The 27,952-nt window shown below is 39.2% G+C and overlaps 1 protein-coding gene across 1 annotated transcript in view; it reads left to right on the forward strand.

Annotated features, from left to right (window-relative positions):
- The window catches only part of LOC132396769 (E3 ubiquitin-protein ligase UHRF1-like), a 151,780-nt gene that overhangs the window by 81,995 nt on the left and 41,833 nt on the right, over window positions 1–27,952 (forward strand). Inside the window, exon 4 of the mRNA XM_059974642.1 lies at window positions 2,732–2,950. Coding sequence (XP_059830625.1) covers window positions 2,732–2,950 — 219 coding nt within the window. The remainder of the gene's footprint in view (window positions 1–2,731; window positions 2,951–27,952) is intronic.

The raw sequence follows: 27,952 nt of genomic DNA on the forward strand, positions 1-27,952 counted from the left end.
ACTACCACCATCTCTATTTCATTGGAGGAAGTTAATAAATTTCCTCCTATGAAATACAGGGAAGACCATTGTCACTACCTACACATCTGTTGCAAATTTGAATCTCTAGCCACGAATTCAATCCTTTTTCTTGGCACCCATCTTGAAGACTGCCTGGGCAACCTTGGTGTTCAGTTTGATTTCAAGTGAATTTTAATCTCCGGCTTCCTCATCAGAAAACCGCCGACATCAGATTCAAACCATAATCTCATTGGAAAGTTTCACATTTATTTTCAAATTCCTTTGGCAATTACATTTCCATTTATAATGTATTATTCTCTTTGTTGTCTTCCTTTGTATTGTTCTACATTGATTTATAAAGTTTTTAATTTAATTCCTAAGTCTAAATCATAGATACTGATTGTGAATCTCAATGTTCCTGGTGAGATTCCAGTTTCCTTCTTTCTGTCACTTAGGATTGATGTTTATTCCTAATTTGCTATTCTGCCTGTTTCTCCCAAAATCTGGGCATTATTTGAATACATGCTCAGAGGGTGGCATTCTACTAGAAATGGGTGATGTGGCATCCAAGCTGGTGGTGCACTATATTTTGAGGGTAATCATGCATAAACTGTGGTATTTTTAGTCATGATACAAATGTTTTACTATTCCACAATGCTGCCTCCTTGCTGATCGTAACTTATGCTTCTCCTCAACATGCCAGATCTGCGTCTGTCAGAAATCTGGTATTACATTATAACGTACCTGTTCACTTCAGAAGCACATGTACATAATGAAAAAGATGTGCCCACCACTGAAGTACACCTGGATCTGGAGCAGGATGTGGTCTTGCACATGGGCACAGACTGTGCCTTCCTAATATGTTCCCTGCATATCCTGACCCTGGTCTAGGGCTCAGCAATGGCAGGAACGTGAAGCATGGCCTCGCATGAGCTGCAGTAATGGCAAATGGACCCATGCTGCGGGCTGTTTGTTGTGCACCATGTACCTAAATTTATATTGTCATTTCTAATTCCATTTGCTTTCAATTTTGTTTAAAAAAACATGCAATATCTTACTATGTTGATTCTAGAAATCTTTAGAGATTATATTCGATTCACTTGTTTGCCACGTTTAAACCTTGAAGAAAAAAATCTAAGTTCTTAAGTCATGAGCTTACCACAATAATTCTTTGCTATTTTTCTGTCATTTGCATTTTGTTGTTCAAGTATTCATCTTGATAGCTTCCTCAGATAATGTTAAATGAACTGGCCTGCTTCCTCCTCTACCCTTCTGAATTAAGAATTGCATCAGTCATTTTCAAATTCAAAAGTGCAATTCCTGAATCTGGGGAGCTTTGGAAAATTGTGACAAATGTATTTGTAATTTGTTTCTCTATTTTAATATCTGTGTGTGCTAATCCCTGTAATTATAACTCATTCAGCAGTCGTTATGTTTCCTGAAAAGAGAGTGTTAATTGAGTCAGCTCTAAAAGGGTCATATAATGTATAAGGTCCTGCAGTTAGCCTTGTCAATAATATAGTGTCTTCATTGGCTGAATGAATACAAACAAAGGTGTGTTCAGCATTCCCTCCAGTTACATTTGATAACCTGATGGTTTTGCTAAAACTTTTGGATTTCTAATATTTCGTAATCAAAAATATTTTTTCCTCTAGGCCAAAAATACTCTCTCTGATCTGTGTTCTTCAAATCAGGCATCAGAGTACTTGTATCAATTGCAAGATCAGATGTTTAAGATTTGTTTGTTTAGAAAAGACATTTCTTAAGTTTGCAATACAATTCTTGTTAAATTTTACCAGACATCAGAATATGTGTGTGAGCCAATTTGGTGGAAGGATAGTTTTGTCCAGCGACATTTTTAAATGAATACAAAGGAAAACAGTTATTTTTAGATCGATAACTGAGGAGCACTAGTATTCTAAGTTATGTCCTGGCCTCTAAGAATTTACCTTCAAATAATATTTGGAGAAAAGAGCTTGCACAAGACTAATATGTTTCAAGAAATGGTATGTGCTTTGTTTCATGCCGCCTGTTACATGTTAGGTATCAAAAGTGCTGACAATTCATCATTTGATATCAGAACATCTCATATGAAAATAATGTTAAGTTTTTTGAATTACTTCCATAGCCCTAAAAAGTTGTTTAATTGAGATGAGAGCTGTTGACACAAAGACTAGTTCATTGAAATTGTGGTTGTCCATGTCATCATTCATAATTAAATAATTTTGATCAATGCCTTTGATCCCTGTGACATTGAAATGACACAGTTAATAGAGATTGATGTAGTTTAAAATTTATGTATAATACTGATTTCTTTTGACTGCTAGCCTGAAAATATACTTCTGGATACATGTTGATTTGTACAGATTGAAATTAACCAATCAACAAGTGCGTTTGCATAAGTTTCTGTTTTGGGTTGCATATTTTTGAAATGGTTCACTTTCAAGAGTGCAGATGAATAGTAAAGAAACTAATCTTCATTTGTTGATATGTTATTTCATGATCTTCCATCTTCTTATGTTTTGGTTAAAACACATTCCAGCATTGAGATATAATATTGCATTTCTAATGTTTTCATAAACCATGGGTAACTTCAACTGCAGCACGTATTTGGGTTAGTTGGTTATTTATATTTTTGTCCTAAGGAATAAACTAATCTTTTTGTTTAATCATTTTATATTGCTGATTTGGTATTATAGCTAATTTTTGTTTTTCTGTTTCCTGTCTCCAGTTATCCAGAAAATGGAATAGTGACAATGTGTGCAGAAAATGTTCGGCCAAGAGCAAGGACTATTTTGAAATGGAATGAGCTTCAAATAGGACAAGTTGTGATGGTGAATTACAATTTAGAATTACCAGAGGAACGTGGTTTCTGGTTTGACGCAGAAATTACCACTTTGAAGGAGACATCAAGGACAAATAAAGAAATCTTTGTTAAAATTCTTTTGGGGTAAGCATTCATTGGCATCCAATGCAGAATGTTTACATGTGCAGTGAATGTGGATTCAAAACGTTGGTGCTTTCATGAGTCTGCTAAATTATATCAAGGATATCATGTATGTGAGTACAATAAAGCATTTTTATTAAGAGTATGACAATATAGTAAAAGGTTGCTTTTCTGCTTCAATTCTGGGGTAACCTGTTTAGTTTGAGAAAGAAAAATTGTGATCTGTTTTTAAAATTAAAGGTTACTCACCCTAATTTGGTGAGGTTATTACTGATCCAGCAGTAACAGGTATAACATGCCCAAGAGTAACGATTATTAGAAGATCTGTTCAATGTACAAGGTATCGTTTCAGTTTATACTTAACATTGTGATTGATGGTTCATTTGATTTCAGCAGCTATGGGCAATGAACCATTGTTTATTACAGAGTCAACCAACTATCTGTTTGCAGATCTACATACATATTTATTGAAGCTGGACAAAATAGGACTTAATTAGTTGATGAAGCATGTTGAGATATTTGCTAAGAAGAATTTGAGGAAAGTGTGGTTAAAACTAAGAAAAATTACCTTCAACTCTTTTTTTTAATATGTCACTTGCTAGTTGAATTAAATTATCTGCATAATAAATGGTCAACTCAATTTTCAGGTAACACTTGATATGCAACATCTGACTGGTTACAAAGACTAGTTCAATTTTTAACCAATAGCAGAAAGCAAAATTCTGTGGGAGCTAGAAATTTGAAATTGCAACATAATCCAAAATACAGGTAGTCCCAGGTTACATAAGGGTGCTGTTCCAGGAAACTGTAAACTGATTATAGTAGCCCATGTTATATTAGTTTACATACCTACTGCCTGTAACGCTGCTGGTGCATAGAGCAGCAATGAAGGTCCTCCATCTCCGGTGGTGTTCAGGACTTCCTTCCTCATGTTGGTAGCTTCCTCTCGATTTTTCACCACTGTTAGTCATGTAAGTCCTGGGTGGAGACTCAGGATTGCCATTGCACTCAGTTGTAGAAGGATTCTTCCTTACTGTTTCCATAACAGTTTTGATTTGCCAGTCAGGGTTGTTAGCACTGAGTTGATCCCCTGAACCTGGAGGACTGCAGACCACTTTAAGTCTTGTCTCTGCTTTTTGACCTGTTGGCATGGGTGACCCCACCAAAAGCCAAAGCATAAAACTGTAGCGGTGTGCTACACACAGCGCTGCAATAAACGGCATGAAGTCGGTGAGCTGCAGTTTCAAAAAGGATTTATTCAAACTTCGCGGCCTCGCTTTAAAGTCTTCCTGATCCCGCCCTCTCCGGGCGGGAATACTGTAGGGGGCGTGTATTCACAGTCCCGTCCCGCGCGTGGGCTTTTCCCCTTGCTGGTGAAGCAGATTTGGTGCCCTTTTTGCGACCAGTCTCAATGCCGGCGCGCGCCACTTTGTGAGCCGGCTCAAGTGCGCTGGGAAGTGGGTCGCCACAAAACCCTGATTTCAGCCAACATAGCTCTCTGGATCATTGAGGCACACAAACCTCCAAATCATGACGAGCCTGTGGTCCTCTTGGAGGATTGGTTTACATATACTTGGTTTAATTCCTTCATCCCCAGATTCAAAAGCAGGGAGCCATGTAGTTTTAGTTAATGTTGAGCCTGGAAATCTGTAATAAATATATTTTAAATTTGATACCGTTTTCTGTTTACAAGGCACAGTGCAGGCGATTAAGGAAATTCAGTGACAGTAGAACAAAAAGTTCCAAGGATATTGTGTCAGTTTTATGGATTGTACAGAGATGCTTTGTGAAGAAGCTGCCCATTTTGGAGGTGGTTTCTGCAGTGTGGGTTAGACTTCAGTAATTGAGATAGCAGAGGCAAGGGATATGGGGAGAAGGCAGGAACATGGAACTGATTGTGCATGATCAGGCATGATCACAGTGAGTGGCAATGCTGGCTTGATGGGCCGAATGGCTTTCTCCTGCACCTATTGTCTAATTTTAATGAAAAGACAAGGAGATTTGCTGTTTCTGTTTGGGAAGTGAGCTTTGCACCATGAGCCATTAAGAAAGGAGGTGGTAAAAGAGCATTTGTTCTAACTCCTGTGGTTGCCAAAGATAGCAAGAGGGCAGTGTGGCTGAATGTCTCAACCTGTATGTTCGTTCATAATTTTAGGATACCAGGAAGGTGTGATAGAAGCACGTACATGTGAGTTTAATCTTTGAACATGCAGACTGATGAGGTCAGGATCATGACTAAGGAAGTCCTATTTGTGATGCTGGGAAGGAAGTTTGCAATGTTCTGGAATTTGTTTGCCTCAGTGGAGAATTCTGGGAAGCACTTGACGGCAAGTCGAAGGAACAAGTGGCCAATTGATGTATTATTTGGCACTTGTATTGGAATCCATGAGTCATTAATAAGTTTTCTGCAAGTTCTTTTGTTGCCTGATTTTTGTTACAATCTGCCTTGGGATTACCAAAGGTACTACCAATCTGCTGTTTGGTTCTAAAATACGTATCACTTGTATAAATAGTGACCATCATTCCATCAAAAAACCTTTCTAATCTTACTCATCCCCAGTGATGTGAAGTTACGTTGTCAGTACTTCTGCAGGGGTATTAAGCAGCTCCACTTACAATCCTTTATTTGGAGTGCACACACAGTTGTAAAAGTGCAAACATTTCAACATGTAATGCATTAAAAATTATGGTAACCAATCCATTGAATCGTCTGGAAGTGATGTGTAAATCAGAAGTTACACCTGGTAATCGTGCAAAGCAATTTGTTTTAGCCTAGTTTTGGGACAACCTTAATGTGGGTAAATTCTAACAAAACACATAAAAGTACTCAGCAGGTCAGGTGGCATCTGTGGAAAGGGAAACATTTTTACCTTTTAAGGTTGAGGTCTGTGATGAAGTTTCCAGCATTAGCTCTTTTTTATTTTAGATTTCTGTCAGCTGTGTTTTCAATTACAGGTAATCCCTCTATTTTTAGAAGCTGGGTTGTATCTGATGAGCGTATGCAGCATGGTTTTAATTTTATATTCTGTGGCATAATGCAAATGAAAGTTTGATGCAAGACTGATGTGAATTCTTTCGCAGCTGGTTTTATCAGGTGTTAATGTGAATATTATTGCTGATGGGCACCGTTTATAGCATACAAGCTTGATAATAGTTCTTCAAATCTAAAATTACATCTTCAGCTTAAAATGGGCTATAGTCTTCATTTTTGGAACCAACTCATCTTTTTTAACTGCACCGGTAACTTGATCTTAACTTTATAAAACTTAAATATGATGTCTTTACTTGAAAAAAATTCACTTAAGGTAACCAAATTACATAGTTCTATTGAACTGAAAAATGTGTATTTTTCTCTGAAAGTAGAAACAGTTTATGAATTTGGTACATTTTTCTGTGCTGAGCTTATTTTACCCCACAAAGGCAATGAGATACCGTTGTGCATAGTTTCCATTCTGTATAAATGTTCCACATGAGCAGAAGGTCAGTGGAAGAAATGTCAGAATTCAGTTTGATGCATACGTCAGCCATGTATGTTTAGGGAAAGTAGATCAACTGACTGAATTGTTAGTTAAACTATGCCAGTAAGAGTGGTGTAATTTAGATTTAGCCTGAAATGTAAATTTGATGCATAGACATTCTTTTGCTTTATTTTGACTTTAAGGCTAATTGATGTTTATTTGTTTGTTTTGTAATTTGACAATTTGATGGTCAAGTAGAAAGATGGTGTTTTGTCCAGTGAATGAAAACTAGAAATAGTGTAAAGGAGGAAAGAAGGATTGGCCTTTCAACCCAAGCAATGTATGGTGGTGCATTCATGAGTAAATTCAAGTGGTTTTCAGATCTATCCAAATGGTGCGTATTTGGATTCCATGCCCTTGTTTCTTTTGTGTTCTTGTGCTGTCTTCCTGTGAAAGTTGAGGATGGCTTGAGGGAAGAAGATGGAGTAATCAAAGATCATTTAATTGACACATCCGTTTTAAATTATTACTGCCACACTTTGACATTTCATTTGTTGCCTTACGGTGCGCACTTTCTTTTAAAGTAATTTTTGCAGTGTAGTATTTCTGAACACTATTATTCGTGCAGTTTGTGTTTTTTCCCTTGTACCTGGATTGAAAGCCTACTAATAATGGTGTAAAGCAAAGACAACAGGTTTACCTTCCAATCCAAAAATAGTGCTGTAACTTTTCAACAGGCCCCTTCCCTGCACTGAGCTAAGTGTATTTGTTACAAGTGCCAGAGTGTCACATTCTTGATGTTTTGCCTTAATGTTTCATGGCGACATAGATCATTTTGAGAGATTTTGTTCTGTGTGGTTTGGTGGTCCCCTTTTAGTTGGAAAGGTAGCAACTGTCTGAATCTCTCTGGCTGTAGGAAGTAAATATTTCTTTCTCAAGTATGTTTCTCAATGGATGCTTTCTCTTCAGAAACAAAGTTTTTTTTTGATTAATTTGGAGAGGCTAGCTTGTCAATGATATTCGGATGAGTACCTCGTATAGTTTGTTCATAATTGATGACTGTCAGAATCAGCATTTTTGCATATTAAACCATTTGCAACTTAAAATGAGGGCAGTTTTATTTTAAAGAGATTTTATTTTTGTGAGGGAGCAGTTTGCTCATTTTTATCACAATCTGCCCTGCAAAAGGGAACCTATTTGTTAAAATGGAAGGCCCCATTTTTATTTCCTGATTTCTCACGTGATCTGATTTTACAGCTGTGAAATACAAACCATTCCTCCCCTCGGTGATCCAATTCTTAAATGGACTTTGAAGCTTTGGACACTACCTCACTTTTTTAATAAACTATATTTCTGTTGTTGCGCTTTTTAAAAATAATCTATTCGATATACATAATTGATTTACTTGTTTATTTATTATGTTTTATTTTATTTATTAGTTTTTTCTCTCTCTGCTAGATTATGTATTGCATTGAACTGCTGCTGCTAAGTTAACAAATTTCACGTCACATGCTTGTGATAATAAACCTGATTCTGATTTTAAATAAATTTAAGAGTGGAATATGGCGAAAGATTATCTTAAAAGAATAGAAATAAATAAAAAATGCAACTGTTAGTGATATGAAATTTTTAAAAAATGTTAAAGGCTTAATGCCCTCAATTAGTGGAGCATACTCCGTGGAAAGAGAAACCATTCAGATCAGAACTGAAACATAGAGACTGCAAGTGCTGGAAATCTGGAGCAATACTCAGAAATGCTGGAGGAGCTCAGCAGGTCAGGTAGCATCTATGAAGGAAATGGGCGTCAATGTTTCAGGTCGAAAATTCAGTAGGTCAGAATTGAAACGAATTAGGAGAACCCAGCGAGTGTACACATGAACTACTCCGAGACAAGTTGCTTCTATTTTTATGTATGGTTATTTAGAATTCTGCTGTGCCTTCTATTGAATTAGATTTCAGATGGCCAATAAAGTTGGTTGTTTTTGGGTAGAAGAGTTTCTATCTGAAATTAAGATTCATGGCATTAAAAGACTGCAGCAGAAGCTGTATTCAACACAGTTATAGAGTCATAAGAGTTGTATATCATGGAAGCAGGCCTTCAGTCTAACTTAACCATACCACCCAAGTTGCCTACCTATCTGGTTTCCCTACGTTTGATTTCTAAACTTTTTCTATCCACATACAATTCTAATAGTCCTTTAAACATAAATATACCTGCCTCTATCACTTGCTCTGGCAGTGCAGAGGTACATACATCCTCCACCCTCTACGTAGAAAACGTTACCTCTTGTTTGGTCCTCTTTGAATCTTTCTCCTCTCATCCTAAACCTAAATTCTGCATGAGCTGATGAAACTCGGTGCAGTTGGAAAATGGTGGAAATGTATTGTGAATCAGGCAGCATCTGTGGAGCAAGAAACTCAGTTTATTGTTCAGTCTGAGGAGGGAACCAGAGGTGGATGGGTTTTGAGTTGCAGCAAAAGAGAGAGCTGCTAAGCAAAGGAAGCAAGGGCAGACCTGGGATGAGATGGAAGGTAGAAGCAATTGAATAATGCAAGGAGTGAGAATGGAGAAGGTGTAATCCAAAAAGGTTATCCAATGCCTGTTTCAAAAAGGCTTGGATCTGTAAAGTAACTAGCAATGGAGTATGGATGTGTTGGTTGCCATGTTCTAGTTAGAATATTGAGTAATTGATAGAAAAAGACCCTTTGGCCCAACTTGTCCTTATTGACCATGGTGCACACCAAGCTACTCCCTCTTGTCCATATTCCTCTAAAACAGCCATTCTCAACGGGGACCATATAGCCCCCTTGGGGGCCCTGGCACATTTGAAGGGGGCCACCAACTGAAAACTGTGGGAAGGGGAGTCCCAGGTGTTTATGGAGGCCCTGGTAACTGAACGAATGAAAAACCCAAGCAGCAACCTTCATTGGAGTCTATAGTTTCCCTTCTATTTATAATATCTTTCCAACACACCATTTGAATTTGATATCGCAACAAGAGGTGACCTCCGACTGTCATTGTCTAATTTGAAGCCTGATCTCATGAAACTTGCAGAAAAGCGTCAAGCTCAAGGATCGCATTAGGCCTGATAGATGTTTAATTCAATACAGTCTTTTTTAAAAGTTTTATCCATTATGTCAGAATGTTCCAGTTTTCTTGGTGTTCAATAATAAATGATTTTTTGTCTGTCTGTTCGTGTTGTATCCCTGTTTGGGGGGGGGGGGGGGGTTCCTGGAACCTGAGAAGAGCTCCAAAGGGGGCCGTGGCCAAAAAACAGTTGAGAATCACTGCTCTAAACCATTCCTATCCATTTACAATCCAAATGTCTCATGTATTGTACCTGCATGCCTCAACCACTTCCTTTGTCACTTGTGGAACATTTGTGTAATCTGTGGAGAATGGAATGCCTATAAACAGAAATCAAGCATGATTTGCCATTGAATTGCACACTTTGAGCTAGTTGTGCTAGTGACTCTTCCTATTAGTAATTTTTCCAATATCATGGATGCATTTTAGGTGCTAAGAGAGTGGATTATTAGCCTAGCCACCTTTCCCACCTGTATGTTGTGTTTGTGGGTTTCGTTGTGCTTGCAATGAGTACTGTTTACAACTGACAGTGTGTGGTTGAGCTGAGATGCTGGAGCACTTCTGTTTCAGTCCGGTTTGTATAACTCCTCAGATACAGCTATTTAAGTTCGTGTTTTCATCATTATTTCTGAATTCTAGTTCATGAATGGCTTCATCTGTATAAGATGGAATGGAGAGTGAGTTTGTAGATCTGGCGGGAGCATGGGAACTTGGGAATGGCGAGGGTGATGTGCTGCGGAAGGAGTGTGAGCTGGGTGGCAGAGCAGTGCTGGGATGTGGAGTAGCGTGAGTGCAGACACACCAAGCCCTGGGACACCAGGCAAGGTCATTTGATACCAAACAATTAGTTAATTGATCATTACAGAATGTCTCTGGGTCTACCCGACCCCCCTTCTGTCCGTTTCCCTTTTCCCAACCATGATTCCCCTCTCTCTGTCCCCTTCCTACTCTCAGTGCACAGTAGAGACCCATATGAGAATCAGGTTTATCATCACTCAAACATCATAAAATTGCTAAAGTCTTAAGCATCTCAGTTATATCTATGTGCCTAAGGCTTTTGCACAGTACTGTACATTGGATTGGCATATTTGTCACAGATGACTAACCTAGCTTTGAACTTTAATTAGTGAACAAGTTACCTTGGAGCAGTGTCAAAACAAACAACCTCTCTATTATCCATGCATGTTTCTCCTGTTCTCAGGAAATTTATAACCATTTGATAATTTTCAAATGTGGACTTCAAAGAAAAAATACTTGCTGGTTAAAAGGAATTCCAAGTTGGTGAAACTGTAAATCTTACAGCTTATGTAGATATTTCGTACTCAAGTCACAATCATTGTCTGGCTGCACATTATGCCCCAGTAATTGGCAATTCTGCAACTTCAGTTGTGGAGTTCTGTTAGTGGTTTATTTCTGCGTAATTCAGTTTAGATCATTTAAAAAAACTAATGTTTTGACGCATAGCTTTCAAGTAAAAATAATTTCTGATTTGAAGCCAATGTTCATTCAATTACCAAATGAAAGTTTGATTTCTTTGTCTTAATCTATTCAACCTGAATCATGTATCAGATTTATGAATACATAATCCTGAGTTACAAGGGATTTGCTCATAGAGACTGTCATACTGTGAGATTGACTCATCCTCCTGAGTATCAGTGGCAGGCTAGAGACATCCGTTCATTTGTTGACACAGTTTTGTTTCTCATCTATGTTTGAATTTAGTATGGGGGGGGGGCGAAGAAAATCCTTCTGGTACACATACAGAAGTTCTGAATTACCAGCAAAAATCATATGAAGAAACATAAATATTCCTCAAGGTCAGTATTTCTGAGATCACTAAGCGTGAACCTGCATAACCATTTACAATAGGGACAGATGGTTTTCCTTCTAAGTACATAATACTGCTTCTCCTCTCTTGCTAGGAATGTTTCTGTGATAAACACCCAGCAGTTACTTAAACTTTTTATTAAATCTGCCTTTCAAGTCCTTGACCTACAAGATTTTTCTTTTAAGTTAAGAGTGTGCATTGCCTTATTCCTTGGGGGTTCCAGCAACTTTGTGATATAGTAAAAACAGTTTTGTTTCATTTCCGCAGTGAAGATGAAAACAATGTGACTAATAACTTATCTCTAAATTTCTGCCGTTTCAGAAACGTCATTACTTTCAAATGTTACAGATATGAACACATTTACTTTTCAAGCTGCTTTGGCTTTTTTAAGTATTCTAAATATTCCTCAAATGTCTGCTTGTTTTCCCACCTACTAGACCAGGGATCCCCAACCCTGGTGTAACATTATTCTTGTCTTGAATGCCTCCTTTTTTGGTGTTGACCTCTAAAACAATATTTATAGATGTAACGCAAGGTAAGGACCTTGACAAAGTTATCACTAAAGAGAAATTGAGGGGCAAACTCCTGAGCCTAAAGGTAGACAAGTCCCCGGTCCTGACAGGATGCAAGCCAGGGTACTGAAAGAAATGGCAGAAGTTATTGTTGACTCACTTGTAATCATTTACCAAAAATGCTTAAAGTTATTTTTAAAGAAATAGTTTGGAGACGCTGGGATGGAAATGATTCCATTAGGCAGACACAATGTGGACTTGTGTAGGGCAGGTCCTGTTTGACAAACTTATTGGAGTTCTTTCAGGATATATGTAATGGTGGCAGTGGATAGAGCAAACAGGTGGATGTTGCATACTTGGTGATGCAGATGCATAGAGTTGGGGATAATGTATTAGTATGGATTGTGGATTGGTTAACCAATAAGAGTTAGAAAGCTGGGATAAGGGGGTGTTTCTCTGGTTGGTAGTCATTGATAAAATGTCGTGTGGCAAGGTGTTGGTGAAATAACTGTTCACAATGTATATTAATGATTTTGAAGAAGGGCCTGTGTTTAGTTGTCTAGGCTTGCTGATGACACTAAGTGGAGTGGAGAAACAAATTACACAGAGGATGTGGAGAACCTGTAGAGAGATATAGATAGGTTAAGTGAATGGACAAGGTCTGGCAGATGTAGTACAACGTTGGTAAATATGAGATTTGGAAGGACAAGTATAAGATCAGATTATTATTTAAATGGTGAAATATTGCAGCATGCATTTGTGCAGAGGAACTTGGGAGTCTTGTGCCTGAATCACAAAAGTTGGTTTGCAGGTACAACAGGTTATCAAGAAGGGAAGTGGAAGGCTGGCCATCATTGCTAGAGGGAGGTTATGCTGCAACTGGTCATGCTCTTATCTGCTGTACTGCATGCAATTTTGCTCTCCTTACTTGAGGAGGTGGTGCAGAGGAGGTTCACCAAGTCGATTCTGGAGATGGAAGAGTTAACTAAGAGTTGTCTTGGGCAATGTTTGCTGGAATTCAGAAGAATGAAAGGGGAGCTTATAGGAACATATAAAATTTTGAAAGGGATAAATAAACATAAAGGAGGAAAAGTTGCTTCCAGTAGTAAGCAAGACTAGAACTAGGGGGCATAGCCTCAAGATTTGGGGAATAAATTTTGGATGGAGATGACAGAAACTGGTCTTCCTAGAGAGTAGCAAGTCTGTGGAATTCTAGGGAAGCAGCAGGGGCTACCTCATTAAATATATTTATAACATAGCATTTTGCATAGCAGAGCAATTAAGGATTATGGGGAAAAGACAGGCAGGTGGAGCTGAGTCTACGGCCATATCGGTCATGAACTTGCTGAATAGCGATGCTGGCCTGACAGTCCAGATGGTCTGTTCCTGCTGCTGTTTCTTATGTTCTTATATTTACTGCAGATTTTAAAACAGCACCATTTTTAAAAAGCACCCTTTTTACCTTAATGAATACTTATCTGTAAGATGCTTTCAGTTGAAGTAAATATAAGGATTCTATTAACAAAGTCATGATTACATTTTATCAATGTTGGTTCGTTTCCTTGAATGAAATTGGATGAAAGAAATAAATTGTGCTTTTTCAAAATGAAACAATTCTTGTTCCACATCTCAAATTCCATGGCTTAATTCATGGATGAAAAATCAGTGGCGGTCCGAATGAAAGGGGGAATGCATAACATGATCATCAATGTAACTTGCTCCTCACAGCCAGTAATGTTTCAGGAACCGTGTTAGAAATTGTGCTTGCCTTTTCTTCCTCCTCCAAATGGGAGCTGCAGCTCAATGACTAACAGGCATAAAGGTGAATTTTGATACTTTCAGGTTGTTTTATAAACATATGGCAAGCTAACAGGGTACTAGTGTTTCTTGGCACATTGTTCTTTTGTATCTTAGACTTGCTTTGAATGTACTTGATGGACTGAAAGCTAGTAAGGGTTTCAATGTGAAATAGATAGGTGTAAAGTGAAAATGTGTTTGTATAATGCCCAACACATGTAGTACTTAGCCAGAAATTTGGCTGATAGTGAATAGAAAAATATCATTGTGATTCGTTAGAGATGCTCTTTGCCAGGTTGTTGTAAAGAGGCACAGTAGAAAAGAATTTTCATTGTTTGCTATGAAGTTATTATTACTGGTCCTTCAAGATCAAAAGTAACCAGAAGAAAATGGCACCAGCGAACCATGCGATCAAAGGTGATAACCTCCTGACGGTTCACAAAACAACTACTTTGACTTCTTCTAAGTCTTTTTCTTTCACATGTGGTTCTGCTACTGTTGGAGCCTATGATGTACATTTTGGTGGTATGTTTTCGGGCTGATTGAGCAATCTGGCGCTCTGCTGTCTCCGAGGGTGTTCCATGAGGCTTCAAGCGAAGCGTGCGACCTCGAGTCCAAGAAGCCTGGAGATGGGGTGTGAGTCCATGATTGACTCCATTTCTTACTGTTTAAAGCACTAAGAAAGGCTGAAATCGAGAGGAGTGCGAAAGGCAAGCGGGTCTTCAGCGCTGTCTACCAGCCTCTTGCTCACTGCTGCCGAAGGAAGATGTCTGTATGTGGCGGTCTTTCTCTCCTCTCATTCACTGCTCCCTGTGTTTGAAATGTTTCCCCCTCCCCCCTCTCCCCTCTCTCCTCCTTGCCCCTCCCCCCCCCAAACCCAATCACAGAACAATTTACAATGACTAATTAAACTACTAACCAGTATGTCTTTGGACTTTGGGAAGAAGCTGGAGTACCCAGAAAGAACACACGTTCGTGAGAGGGACATACAGAATTTCTTACAGAGCACACTGGAAATGAACACTGAACTCTGACACCCTGTGTTGTAATAGTGTCGTGCTAACCACCTCGCTTCCATGATCTGAAGCTATGGTCATTTGATAGAGAAAACATAAATATATAAAAAATAGTAAACTTGAAAGCGACTTAATGTAGGTAGAGATAAGGCATAGCAAAAGGCCTAGAATTCAGGTACAAATACATTTCCCAAAGCAGCTATCTTGTTGGAGAGAGTTCTAGCTAAGGTGCATGGACCTAGGCCTCAATTTTCACAGAGACTGCTCTGATTGATCAATTGTTGGAAGTACCTTGCAGGATGTATCTATTGAATGCACTTGACATTTCCTGGACAGTACAATTTGGGGACAGTTTATAAAAGATCTAGTTTGTAATGGGATGCTGTTGATTCATAATGTAGTGAAGGACTCACTGGAGAAAATGATCAAAATGTGAGAATTTTATATTTTAAAGGAATATTATTAAGTCATAGCATAGAATTTTAAAGCATATTATGTGGATAGCAGAAACAAGCTGGTTAATGTAAGTTTGGAAGTTTGACTGAACGATGGCAAACTTCAGAAATTGTCCATAATTCAATACATTGGGCAAAACCGCATGGTGAAGTTGATCCACCTGTGGTTAGGTAAAGCACTTGACGGATATATTAGTCTAACAGAACAAGATTCAAGATGGCCACAATCATGCCAGTGCATTCCACTGCCACGGGCCTGAATGACTTCCGCCCAGTTGCACTTACACCCCCCACCATCATTGCAAAGTGCTTTGAGAGACTGATTCTATCACATCTGAAATCTTGTCTGCCCACTACCCTGGACCCCCATCAATTTGCCTATTGCACCAACAGGTCAACAGAGGACGCCATCTCCACGGCACTTCATTCTGCCCTGACCCATGTGGACAGCCCCAACTTTTACGTCAGAATGCTGTTCATTGACCTTAGTTCGGTATTCAATACTGTGACCCCCTCCAAGCTGATCACCAGACTTTGCCAGCTTGGTATCAGCTCATCCCTCTGCAATTGGACCTTGGACTTTCTGACTAACAGACCCCAAACTGTTAAGTTGGACAACCTCTCCTCCACTCTCACCCTGAACACCGGCGTGCCTTATGGCTGTGTGCTGAGCCCTCTTCTGTACTCCCTTTTCACGTATGACTGCATTCCTGTACATGGTTCTAACTCCATAATCAAGTTTGCAGGCGACACCATGGTGGTTGGCCCAATCAGAGGGGATGACGATGCACCCTACAGGGCCGAGATCCAGCACGTGGCTGCGTGGTGTGCCAACAACAACCTGGCTCTTAACACCCGGAAGACCAAGGAGATCATTGTGGACTTCAGACATGCTAGGAGCCACACTCACATCCCCCTCTACATCAGTGGAACTGTAGTGGAGCGTGTATCAAGCTTCAAATTCCTTGGTGTCCACATTTCCGGGGATCTCACCTGGTCCCTGAACTCCTCCATCCTGATCAAATAGGCGCAACAGCGCCTTTATTTCCTGAGGAGTAAGAAAAAAGGTCACCTCTATCCCAGGATACTGACGGAATTTTACTGCTGTACTATTGAGAGCATACTCACCAATTGCATTTCAGTGTGGTATGGCAATTGTCCCGTATTGGACCCCAAAGCACTTCAGCGTGTGGTGAAAACTGCCCAGCGGATTATCGGCACCCAATTGCCCACCATTGAGAACATCTACTGTAAACGCTGCCTGGGCAGGGAGAAAAGCATTATTTATCATGAATGCATCTCACCCTGACCATGAACTTTTTACTTTCCTCTCATCCGGTAGGCGCTACAGGAGCCTCTGCTCCCGCACCAGCAGGCACAGGAAGAGCTTCTTCCCTGAGGCTGTGAGCCTGCTGAACCCCACATCACAGCACTAAGCAGTATTGCACCCATATTGCACAATGAAAATAATGTTGAATCTAATCTAAAGCATTACCGAGGAGTTAATGTTTTAAAACTGCAAAGGGTGACCAAAAATTGATGGAGGATGAAAAATAAAGACCAAATTCTGTCACAGATCAGTCAGTCCCTGAGAGCTCAAAGCTTGCAACATGCAGTTAACAAAATCAGTTCAGTCAAGCATGTGTGAATGTTCTCCCCATTTTCCTGACATGTTCTGTATAACTAGAATCTGCCCATGGAATGTTTGAGGGTTGCAGTATTGATTTGTTGAAACTCCTCCACCATTACCATTGTATGCCTCATTGTTGAGCAGAGCTCTTTGTGTCATTGAACAATTTATTTATCACTTTTATGTTCTTCTGTTTATTAGCCATTGCCAGGGTAAAATATAGAGAAATGGGCCCTCTCTCTCTTCTATTCACTTGGAAGTTCAGCCTGCCTGAAAGTGCAGCTGCTGAGCTGGCTCTATCTACCCCATTCTTTAATGTGCAGATCAGCAGTGTAGTGATCTAATGGAAGGAAAACTAGTTCTTGTGTTTCTGATCCCTTGGCTTAATGTCTGGTGTAAGTTGCTTCATTATTGTCACATGTACCGAGATACAGTGAAAGACCTTGCTTTGTATGCCATCATTTTATCACATCAGTGCATTGAGGTAGTACAAAGGAAGGCAATAACATAATGCAGAATATAGTGTTACGGTTGTGGAGTAAGAGCAGTGCATGCAATTATTAAGGTGCAAAGCCCTGAGGTTGATTGTGATCTCAGAAGTCCATCTTATTGTACAAGTTAATTTTTCAGTCGTCTTATAACAGCAGACTGTCCATGAGGCTTGTGGTACGTGCTTTCGGGCTTTTAGTGTCTCTTGTGTCTCGTGGGTTATGGGTTATATATTCACTTTTCTGGAGTCACCAGCACCCCATTCAAACAGATTAAGTCAACTTCTGTCCCGTTCATGCCTTTCTGTACACTCACTTTCTATGTAACATTTCTCAATAACAAGATAGTGTTACAAGCAAAGCCACCTTCAAATAGACATAACATGTCTAGACCTCTTTCTGAAGGTATATTGTGATGGAATTGGGTTTGTTAACCGTGAAGTTCTAAACTCAGATGAAGACCTCAAGCCCTATTAGATATAAATAGTCACAAGTTCTCTCACTAAAAGGAGATTATACTGTAACTACCCAATCTTCAAAGACAGTTTATTCTCTCTTTATTCTCCATGGTGTTTAGCTGCCAATATCTACTATTCAAGTGGTGGGTCCTCTCTCTCTCTACCAAGGAGAAGATACTTCCAGCTAACAAAGTAGTTCAAAACACATTTAATTTATTTTCAGTCATACACGTTTAAATCCAAACAACACTCTTAATATGCATTTAAAACTCAGAGGGCTTAAATCTTAATCTTTTATTTCCAAATCAAAAACCATTTTAAAAACACAAACCACTTCCTAAAACTTAAAACTTACAACATTTTTCTAAATACAAAATACAAAGCATTTTTTAAATTCAAAGGATTTCCAAAACACAGGTACAATTCCTATAAACTAAAAAGACATAACACAATGCAGACAAACAAATTGTTGCAGAAACTCAAGGTGGAGGAGTGGATTCTAGTTCACCCTGTGTTTCTTCCATACTTCTTGATATTCTTGACTCCATTCTTAATGAGCTTGAACTGTTCTATATATTTTACTCCTTTTCTCCCACTTGGATGACTTCATATATATGATACTTCTTCAGATATTCTTTTAACACAGGCTAGAAGCATCTTGAAGACATTGATCCTATTTAGCTGCCATAAATGCTATGAAGCTAATTGCCTTGAGCACATAAAACCATCCAACTATCAACACATCAGTTATTGATAAGTTAAATGATTTTACCCATCTGCAGTGCAAGCTTCCTTAAACTAAGCAACTTCGAGTCGGCTTGTGTGTTTGAAACAACCCTTTGTCTTATAGTGCACCTCAAGCAATCATAAAGCAGGTGCATTCACCCTTTAAAGTGTGTCTGCAAAGCTGTTCTACAGACAATACTTCGTTTTAACTTCAAGTTGATACTGCTTCCTATTTACATTTAAAGAGCTCAAGACCAACTCGTTTACGACCAGAAGTTAAACATGTTAGTTGGAAGTTTACTTACAGCTGTTTTTGATCTTTACAAGTGGCAGCTGCTGTGTGTTTAGAAAGCAAGGTGAGCAGACATGAGAAAGAAAGGGAATACCCATCACAATACTGTGTTAAATTGTCTTCAGTAGCTTGTTCTCTACCATGTCTTGCCACTTCTGTGGGCTCTTGATGAGTTTCAATATAAAATGTTTATGAGGTACTTAAAAAAACAGCAATGTGATTGCCCTCCATCTTGTCAAAATACTGTGACCTCGGTGCTTGCAGAAGTGCTATCATGGGATGGTGCTACATCTTTAGCTTGTTAGCTTAACTACTGTTGTCAAGAAAATACTAGAAGCCATTACTAAAGATGTAGTAATACACATTTAGAAATTTCTGACAGGGTTGTATATAATTAATATAATTTAAAAATTGGGGAATAGTGCTTGACAAATTTAGTCTGGGTAACTGTATCTGGATTTTCAAATGTTTGATGAGGCAGCACATAGAAAGCTGTTGTGTAAAGTAAAATCTCTTGGGATTGGCTGAACCAAGAATTCATTCAAGAACAAGACAGAGTACAAATATACAGTTATGTTCATATTAACAGTCTAATACTGGAGAGATCCCATAAATTGTGCTGGGATCTAGACTAGTTGCAATCTACATGAATGGCTGAGCTGAAATGGAATTCATTCATATCTGACATCTATGGAAATGTAGCAGTGAGAGGACATAATGAACATGCAAGAAGATATAGCAGGTTAAGTGAATAAAGTAGTAGAAGAGAAAAACATGAAAATATTAATTTGGAGTGGAGAAAAACTAAGCAAAATTTTAAATGGGTAGAAATTATTAAATTTATTTTATTTAGGGCTGTGTCGCACAGCAACCCACGGATTTAAACCTAGCCTAATGACGGGACAATTTACAATGACCAATTGACCTACCAACTGGTACGTCTTTGGACTGTGGAAGGAAGCTGGAGCACTTACACTCATGGAAAAGAATGTATGAACTTGCTTTCAGAGGATGCTGGAACTGAAATCTGAGCTCTCGTGTCCCAAGCTTTAACCACTACACTACCGTGATGTGGTGGTTAGCACAACACTATTACATAAATGTTGATGCTGATCCTGAAATTTTAAAAAAAGGCAAATTAAGATTATCCTTTTATTTCAACGAAGATGAATTTCAAGAAACAAGTTTACATTGCCACAGAGCTTTGCTGCGATCTCACCGAGCTATTGGTTTCTCTAATGTTTTAATTAAAATGATACACCTATCCTTGAAGCAGTGCAGGGAAGTGTTTAAAGATTTGAGTTCTCCCTCTTCACTGCACATGCTTTTCAGCCTTCTTATGTATACCTGTGTAAACTTGTCCTTTTGTGCTACAGCAGTCAATCTTTTTTTTTGTGGTTCTTTTGGTGGCTGTCTACCAATGATTTTCTCGTGTATTAAAGGAAAGAAAAGTTTTAAAACATTTCCGGCACCCATTCAGAACTTTCATTGTTATTGCAGCAGCCAGGATTTGTCATTTTATATCCAAAAAGATATAAACAAAAAATTTACAAAAACTAATCAAGCAGAATACGTAATAAAAAGCAGCGTAGAACTTTTTGAAGCTATCAAACAAGTCTCAGAAGTTATAACAGTAGAGGCAGTGCCTGCCTTTTTACTTCTTCCCTTTGTACCATCCAAACCCTGAAGCAGTCCTTCCTTGTGCTGAGCAATTGACTTGCACAATTTCTACGTGAGTATATTGGATCTGATGGTCATGATTTGAACTCCTCTGTCCTATAGGCCAAATGCAGACTGGATGACTGCTCTGCAGAACATCTCTGTTAAGGCCACCCTGCCCGTCCAATTGCCTGTAACTTGAATTTTCTGTCCTACTTTCATTCTGTCTGCGTTGTCTTCAGTCTACAATGCCAAACACAAAACTGGATGAGCAGTACTTCATCTGATTTGTGCACATTACGACAGCAGTAGTTACAGTGACAACTTTTATCTGCACCCTTAGCACAGATAATCTCTCTTCTCTGTACCTATCCCTCTCTGCAATTTATAACATAGTTTTCTGACTTCACTAGGTCTAACAAAGGAGCCTGAAATGTTGGCTCTGTTTTTCTCACAGAAGTTTCTTGACTTCTTGACTGTTTCCAACATGTTCTGATTTTGTCCAGAAAGCTATAGGCTGATTAGCTCAAAGTTGATGGCAGTAATGGTAATGGAATCCTTAGCAAAACAAATGGTCTGGAAACTGAAGGCATGAATTAATGGATGATCTTATTTGATAAATACTGGGATTTTTAAGAATCAGCAGAATGAAGTAGATGTAAGCAATTTTAGGACTAGGGAATTGGAATCAAATAATAAAATTTGTATCTGTTGCCAAGTTTCGATCAATTAATAGAGGATGTTTGCAACAAAATAAGGGAGACATCATTGAACTTACAAAATATGTGTAACAATTGGCAAATGAACATGAAAATCAAATATAGTAAGCATGAATCATAGATTTTGGTAGAAAAATTAGAGTTTTTGAAAAAAACAAGTGTTTCAGTAAGGTAGAAGGACTTAGGGTAGTTTGAGTGGGAGAAGATAAAGTCAGATATATCTATATTAAAGTGGAGTAAAGGGAATTACAGAGGCATGAGAAAGGAGCTGGTCAAAGTTGACTGGAAAGGGACACTATCAGTGCCTACAGCGGAATGGCATTGGCTGAAGTTTCTGGGGGCAATTCAGGAGGCACAGGATAGATACATCCCAAAGATGAAGCGGTATTCTGAAGGGAGGATGAGGCAACTATGGGTGACAAGGGATGTCAAAGAAGTTAAAAGTTACAGTCTGTTCCGAGCCTTATAGTCTGATCAGGCTGGTGCTTATGCCGGTTTCCGTGAAGTTTCCATGCGTGAAGCAACTTGAGAGTATGAGACTCCTCCCCCCCCGGATAGGATGCCAGTCTATCGCTAAGGTAAGGGATGGCAAGGTCGGCATAAAATCAAAAGGAAGGGCTTATAATATTGCAAAAATTATTGGGAAGTTAGAGGATTGGGAAGCTCTTAAAAATCACCAGAAGGCAACTGAAAACACCGTAAGGAGAGAAAAGATAAAATATGAAGGTAAGCTAACCAATACTATCAAAGAGGATACCAAAAGTTTTTTTCAGATATGAAAAATAAAGAGAGGTGAGAGTGGATATTGGACCTCTGAAAAATGATGCTGGAAAGGTAGTAATGTCAGTCTTCACTGTAAAAGGCACAATCAGTATGCATAAATTCAAGAGTGTCAGATGGCAGAAGTGAGTGTAGATGCTATTACTAAAGTGAGGGTGCTTGGGATGCTGAAAGGTCTGAATGTCGATAAGTCACCCGGACCATATGGACTACATCCCAGGGTTTTGAAAGAGGTGGCTGTAGAGATTGTGGAGGCATTAGTAATGATCTTTCAAGAATCACTAGATTCTGGAATGGTTCCAGAGGGCTGGAAAATTCTTTGGAGGAGGGCAGAAAAAAAGGAAATTACAGGCTAGTTGGTCTGACATCAGTGGTTGGAAAGATGTTGGAGTCCATTATGAAGGATGAGGTTTTGGGATACTTACAGATACATGACAAAGGAGGCCAACGTCAGTGTGGTTTCTTTAAGAGGAGATCTGTTGGGGATGTGAGGAAATACCTCAGGAGAACCAGTGAATCCTGTTAACATGGAATTTCAGGAGGTCTTGGACAAGGTGCCGCACAGGAGGCTGCTTACCAAGATAAAAACCTGTAGTATTACAGGAAAGATATTAACATGGATAATAGATTGGCTGACTGGCAGGAGTCAAATAATCGGAATAAAGAAGGCCCATTCTGGTTGGCTGCAGGGTGGTGTTCTGCAGAGGTCAGTACTGGACTGCTGTTCATGCTACATGTCAACAATTTGAATGATGGAATTGCTGGCTTTATGGCTAAGTTTGCAGATGATGCAAAGATAGGTGGAGGGGCAAGTAGAATTGAGGAAGCAGGAAATCTGCAGGAGGACTTGGACAGATTGAGAGAATAGGCAAAGAAGTGGCAGATGGAATATAGTAAACATGAGCAAAGCTGAAGATGCTGGAAATTCAAGCAACACACACAAAATGCTGGTGGAACACAGCAGGCCAGGCAGCATCTATAGGTTATGCACATTGGTAGAAGGAATAAAGGCATAGATTACTTTCTAAACAGGGAATAAATTCAGAAATCAGAGGTGCAAAGGGACTTGGGAGTCCTTGTGTAGGATTCCCTAAAGATAAGCTTGCAGTTTGAGTCGATGGTAAGGAAGGCAAAAGCAATGTTAGGACTAGGATATAGAGCAATGATGTAATGTTGAGTCAGGCCACACTTGGAGTATTCTGAGCAGTTTTGGGCCCCTTAACTTAGAGAAGATGTGCTGGCTTTGGAGAGGGTCCACAAGAAGCTCATGAGAATGATTCCAGGAGTGAATCGGTTAATGTACGAGGTGCGTTTAATGGCTCTGAACTTGTATTCACTGGAGTTAGAAGAATTGGGGAGGGGTCTCATTGAAACCTAGCGAATACTGCAAAGCCTAGACAGAGCAGTTGTGGAAAGTTGTTTCCTAGATGAGTCTAGGACCAGAGACCACAGCCTCAGAACAGAGGTAATTTAAAGCAGATGAGGAATATCTTTAGCCCAAGGGTGGCAAATCTGGAATTCATTTGCACAGATGGCTGTGGAGACCAAGTCATTTAGTATATTTAAAGCAGAGGTTGATAGGTTCTTGGCTAGTCAGGCTATCAAAAGTTACGGAGAGAAGGCAGTAGATTGGATTTGTGAGGGATAATACCTCAGCCATGATGGAATGGCAGTGAGTTGATGGGCTGAGTGGCCTAATTCGACCCTTATGTCTTATAGGTGCAGAAGCACAGATCATAAAAGGTAGCCAACATTCAGAAAACCTGTTTCAAAATAAAAATAGCTCAAAGTATTAACTTAAAGAGACATAGAAACTGGAAGTCTTTAAGCTGGATTTAACTAATATATAATCTTGGTTATACCCTATAAATTGTGACAAGATAAATTAACTGAATTCATAGGGTGGCCCTGAAGAAAGTGAACACTGGCATAGGGCTTTTGGACTGGATGGTTGCTTCTGCGGCATAAATATCCTTGTAACAGCTTTTTGTATTTCACCATCAACATTTTAAAGTTGATTCTGATTCATGTTTGACCACAGCCAACTTTAGATTAATAAATTCTTGGAAATTAATGTCTGTTTTTCTGGGAAGCAAGAATCTTAAAATTCCAGATGGTTTCATTGACAGCAGTTTCTCTGTGACTGAGGAAAGACATTCTTGCCGTAGAGGGAGTACAGAGAAGGTTCACCAGATTGATTCCTGGGATGGCAGGACTTTCATATGAAGAAAGACTGGATCAACTAGGCTTACACTCACTGGAATTTAAAAGACTGAGGGGGGATCTTATTGAAACGTATAAAATTCTAAAAGGATTGGACAGGAAGATTGTTTCCGATGTTGGGGAAGTCCAGAACGAGGGATCAGAGTTTAAGGATAAAGGGGAAGCCTATTAAGACCAAGATGAGGAAAAACTTCTTCACACACAGAGTGGTGAATCTGGAATCCTCTGCCACAGGAAACAGTTGAGGCCGGTTCATTGGCTATATTTAAGAGGAAGTTAGATACGGCCCTTGTGGCTAAAGGGATCAGTGGGAATGGAGAGAAAGCAGGTACAGGGTTCTGAGTTGGATGATCAGCCATGATCATACCGAATGGCGGTGCAGGCTTGAAGGGCTGAATGGCCTACTCCTGCACCTATTTTCTATGTTTCTATGACTGTTGTGATGTGGCTTGTCTTGTGGCAGTTACTATAGCAAGCATAAATCTGTGGTATCCTATCAGGCTGATTTTGTGAGCTTGAAACATGTTACTTTGCTGTGTTAGCAGCATTCACACACTCAGAAGAGTGAACTAATTTTCTAGTTATTAGTACAGGTAGTCCCCGAGTTACAAACGTCCGACTTATGGACAACTCATACTTACGAACCGAGGAAGGAGAACACCGTCTACCATTTTAAATCTGATCACGACACCGTCTGCCAATTTAAGTCATTGCCATTGAGACTGTGTTGAGTGTTTAACTTTGTATTTGGCTTAAATTTTTCTCGGTAAGATTCACCCTGACCCCCCCCCCCCCCTCCACCGTTCCAGTCGTAAAAAAAACACTGTCACCTCCAGTTTAAATTCTTACGTGGAATATTGTGGATGATCAAACACCCAAACCCAGCACAGCCCCCACTTGTCCCATTTAGCCTGTCTCAATGCGGTGGTCCTTAGGACCCAGCGGACCGCGGGTGCCGGCAAAGCTCAGGAGCTGCGGCCTGCAGTGTTTCTGTTCCATTGACAGGAAGTGATTGCGATTGAAAATAAAGTGGAAATAATAAAGTGTTTGGAAAGAGGTGAAACGCCATCGGTCATTGGAAAAGTGTTAGGTTACAGTGAGTCAACGATCGGAACAATTTTAAAGGATAGCGGATAAAGTGAGAATAATGGAGCATTTGAAAGGCGCTGCCCCGATGAAAGCTACAATTACTACTATGCAACGCAGTGGTTTAATTGGAATACATACGTTTCTTAAGTGTTCTATATGCATAGAAAGGTAAAATATATACTATATACTAAGACAAACGTTCGACTAACTGACGCTAAATAATACCGGATGTACTTGTTCTGACTAACGTACAAATCCAACTTAAAGACTTAAAGATGGACTCGGGAACGGGAACCTGGGGACGCCTGTGCTAATTTGGTTTCTATATCAAGCAGATATAAGATTTGGGAGAGTTGAACGAAGAATTAGAGAAATTATTGAGGGCTCTTTTCCTTTGTTACTTTAGCAGTTCTTCTTGCATTATTATACCTGGCACCAGTTGGTTGTCTGTGCTTGTCTCTGTGTTTATTATTACTATGCATAGTTTGTTATTGTTCACATGAGCAGAGAATTTCATTGCACCTTGGTGTATATGACAGTAAACTTAGCTGAGCCTTCTGATACAAGGATTCCCTTGTTACAGGGTTCTCTTTCACAAAGTGAACATTCACTGGCAACCAACTTTTGAGATTGCAGTCAGTAAAGGCAGGCATCACTGTGAAGTAGAAGTCAACTAGTTTAAGTATTCAACTCTTTAGACCAATAAGTTGCATAGACTTTAATAGTTGTATTAATGCCTTTCTGGTTTTTGCACCCTTGCTTTCCATTGCTGAGGAAGGTCTCGGCCCGAAATGCCAACTGCTTATTTCCCTCCATAGATGCTTCCTGACTGCTGAGCATTTTATGTGCGTTGCTCACAATTTTCAGCATCTGTAGAATCTCTTGAGCTAACGTTTTGGGATCTGAAACAATTGCTGTTTGTTTCCACAGATATTGCCTGGCCCATTGAATGTCTCTCGCATTTTGTCTTTTTATTTCAGATTTCCAGTATTTGCAGATATTTTCTAAAGTTTGTTGGGAGTTTAATATGTAACTGATTTGTGAGGAACATGGGGATTTATGTTTTGTGTGGCAACCTTTTCTGGTGATAACTGTCAAACAATGTTGTGGCTTGTTTGGGATGGAATTATTTAGAATAAGAATGCAAGCTATCTTTGGCTATGAAGGCTCTGGTTTAGATTAGTGGTCTGGATTGAGTTAGCTGACATCAGCTGCTGCGGTACTCAAGAACGCTGGTCTTTGGTGGTTTGGTCCGGGGGGGGGGGGGGGAGAGGAATAATCAGCTCAATTACACAATACCAAATAGAATTAGGTGGGTTGATGTACTCTTAATTCAGTTGTGGCATTTGTTTATAACAAAAAATCAAAGGCATGAAGTTTAGGTGAGGTTTTGAGGAGCATCTGCAGAATTGTAACATAAAACAAGCCGCAGATGAAGGTGGAAAGTAATGAAGTGTTGCACTAAAGAAGAAGCATAGACAAATATTAAATATTAGTTTTGCTGATGTTTGCAAACCCACAGGATATCTGTTAGAATACTGGCTTGCATTATAGTACATTGTAATCTTGCTCATTAAATATTTCAGGGATGAAGTGATTGTTCAGCTCTATCCAGGAGGCATAAAGGAAAATCCACAGTAATTTAATTATTGAACAATATAATTGCTGGTGCAAAAAAAAACCTATACTGGTTTTTGTACAATTAATGTAGTTTGATAGATAGGTCGCACAAGGGTTCTTTTGGCTCACTGCTTTTACACTGAACTTCCTAAGTGGTTTCATTGCTGGGACATGTGCTGTAGGCAGATGCTTCAAGAGGACAAGATAATAAAAGCAAGAAAGTAATGCTGAACCTTTGTAAGGCATTGGTTTGACTACAATTGGAGCACTATGAACAATTAAATTATGGTTTATAACTACTTTTAAATAATTTTTGAGAGTATAATTCTGGCAGGTGTAAATGTTGCTTGTACATTTTCTTTATTTACTGTTTGACCTTAAATCAGTCACCTTCGTTATTGTGCATGATTCTGTTACAAGCTGCTAGAGGATTTCCACAATAAATTCTGTTTTGTAACCTATCCAATTACAGTTGCAGAATATATTAATTGCTCTGGAGAGAAGTACTATCCTCAAGAGTCTCATTCTAAAATCTTAGTACAAATATAATTTTAGTGCCTATGTAAACAAACCACCTTATCAAATAATAGAGGTATTTTAGTTAGTGGAGTTGCTTCCAGGGCTTACTAATTGACAGAGTGGAGAAGACTATTATGTTAAGTTTCTTATAGCAGTGTTCGCTTATAACAGGCTTCTGGATGGTACACTTTTCGTTACTAGCCTGATCAAATATAACTATATGTTATTGTCAATGTGCATTGATGCTCTTAAGCATATAAGCAGAATGCAATTCAGAATGCTGAGTTGGAATTACCGGTAGATAGCACCAGACTGCTGCCTTAAGGGTTCATTAGATCAATAGCACTCTGACATTGAGCTCCTCATGGAGTTCAGTGGCAGACATCAGCATCTTGCAGATCCCATCAGTTTCTTGGGTACTCACACCAGGTTAATCTTGGTACAGGAGCAGCAAGCCCATCCTATCACTTCAGTTAGAGGGAAACGGTTGTACAGGCGATGCGTTATTTAAATTTAATTTCTTCGGTTCATTAAATTTCAAAACAATTCTTTGATTTTTCAATTCAATTGTCCCTGAACTCAGAGGCATTAAGGACTTCCACAGGCTGGACAGCAGTCGGGGTCTGCATCATTTTGGCTTCTGATCTT

Source organism: Hypanus sabinus, chromosome 7 (assembly GCF_030144855.1).
Source record: "Hypanus sabinus isolate sHypSab1 chromosome 7, sHypSab1.hap1, whole genome shotgun sequence".
Taxonomy (NCBI): Eukaryota; Metazoa; Chordata; class Chondrichthyes; order Myliobatiformes; family Dasyatidae; genus Hypanus; species Hypanus sabinus.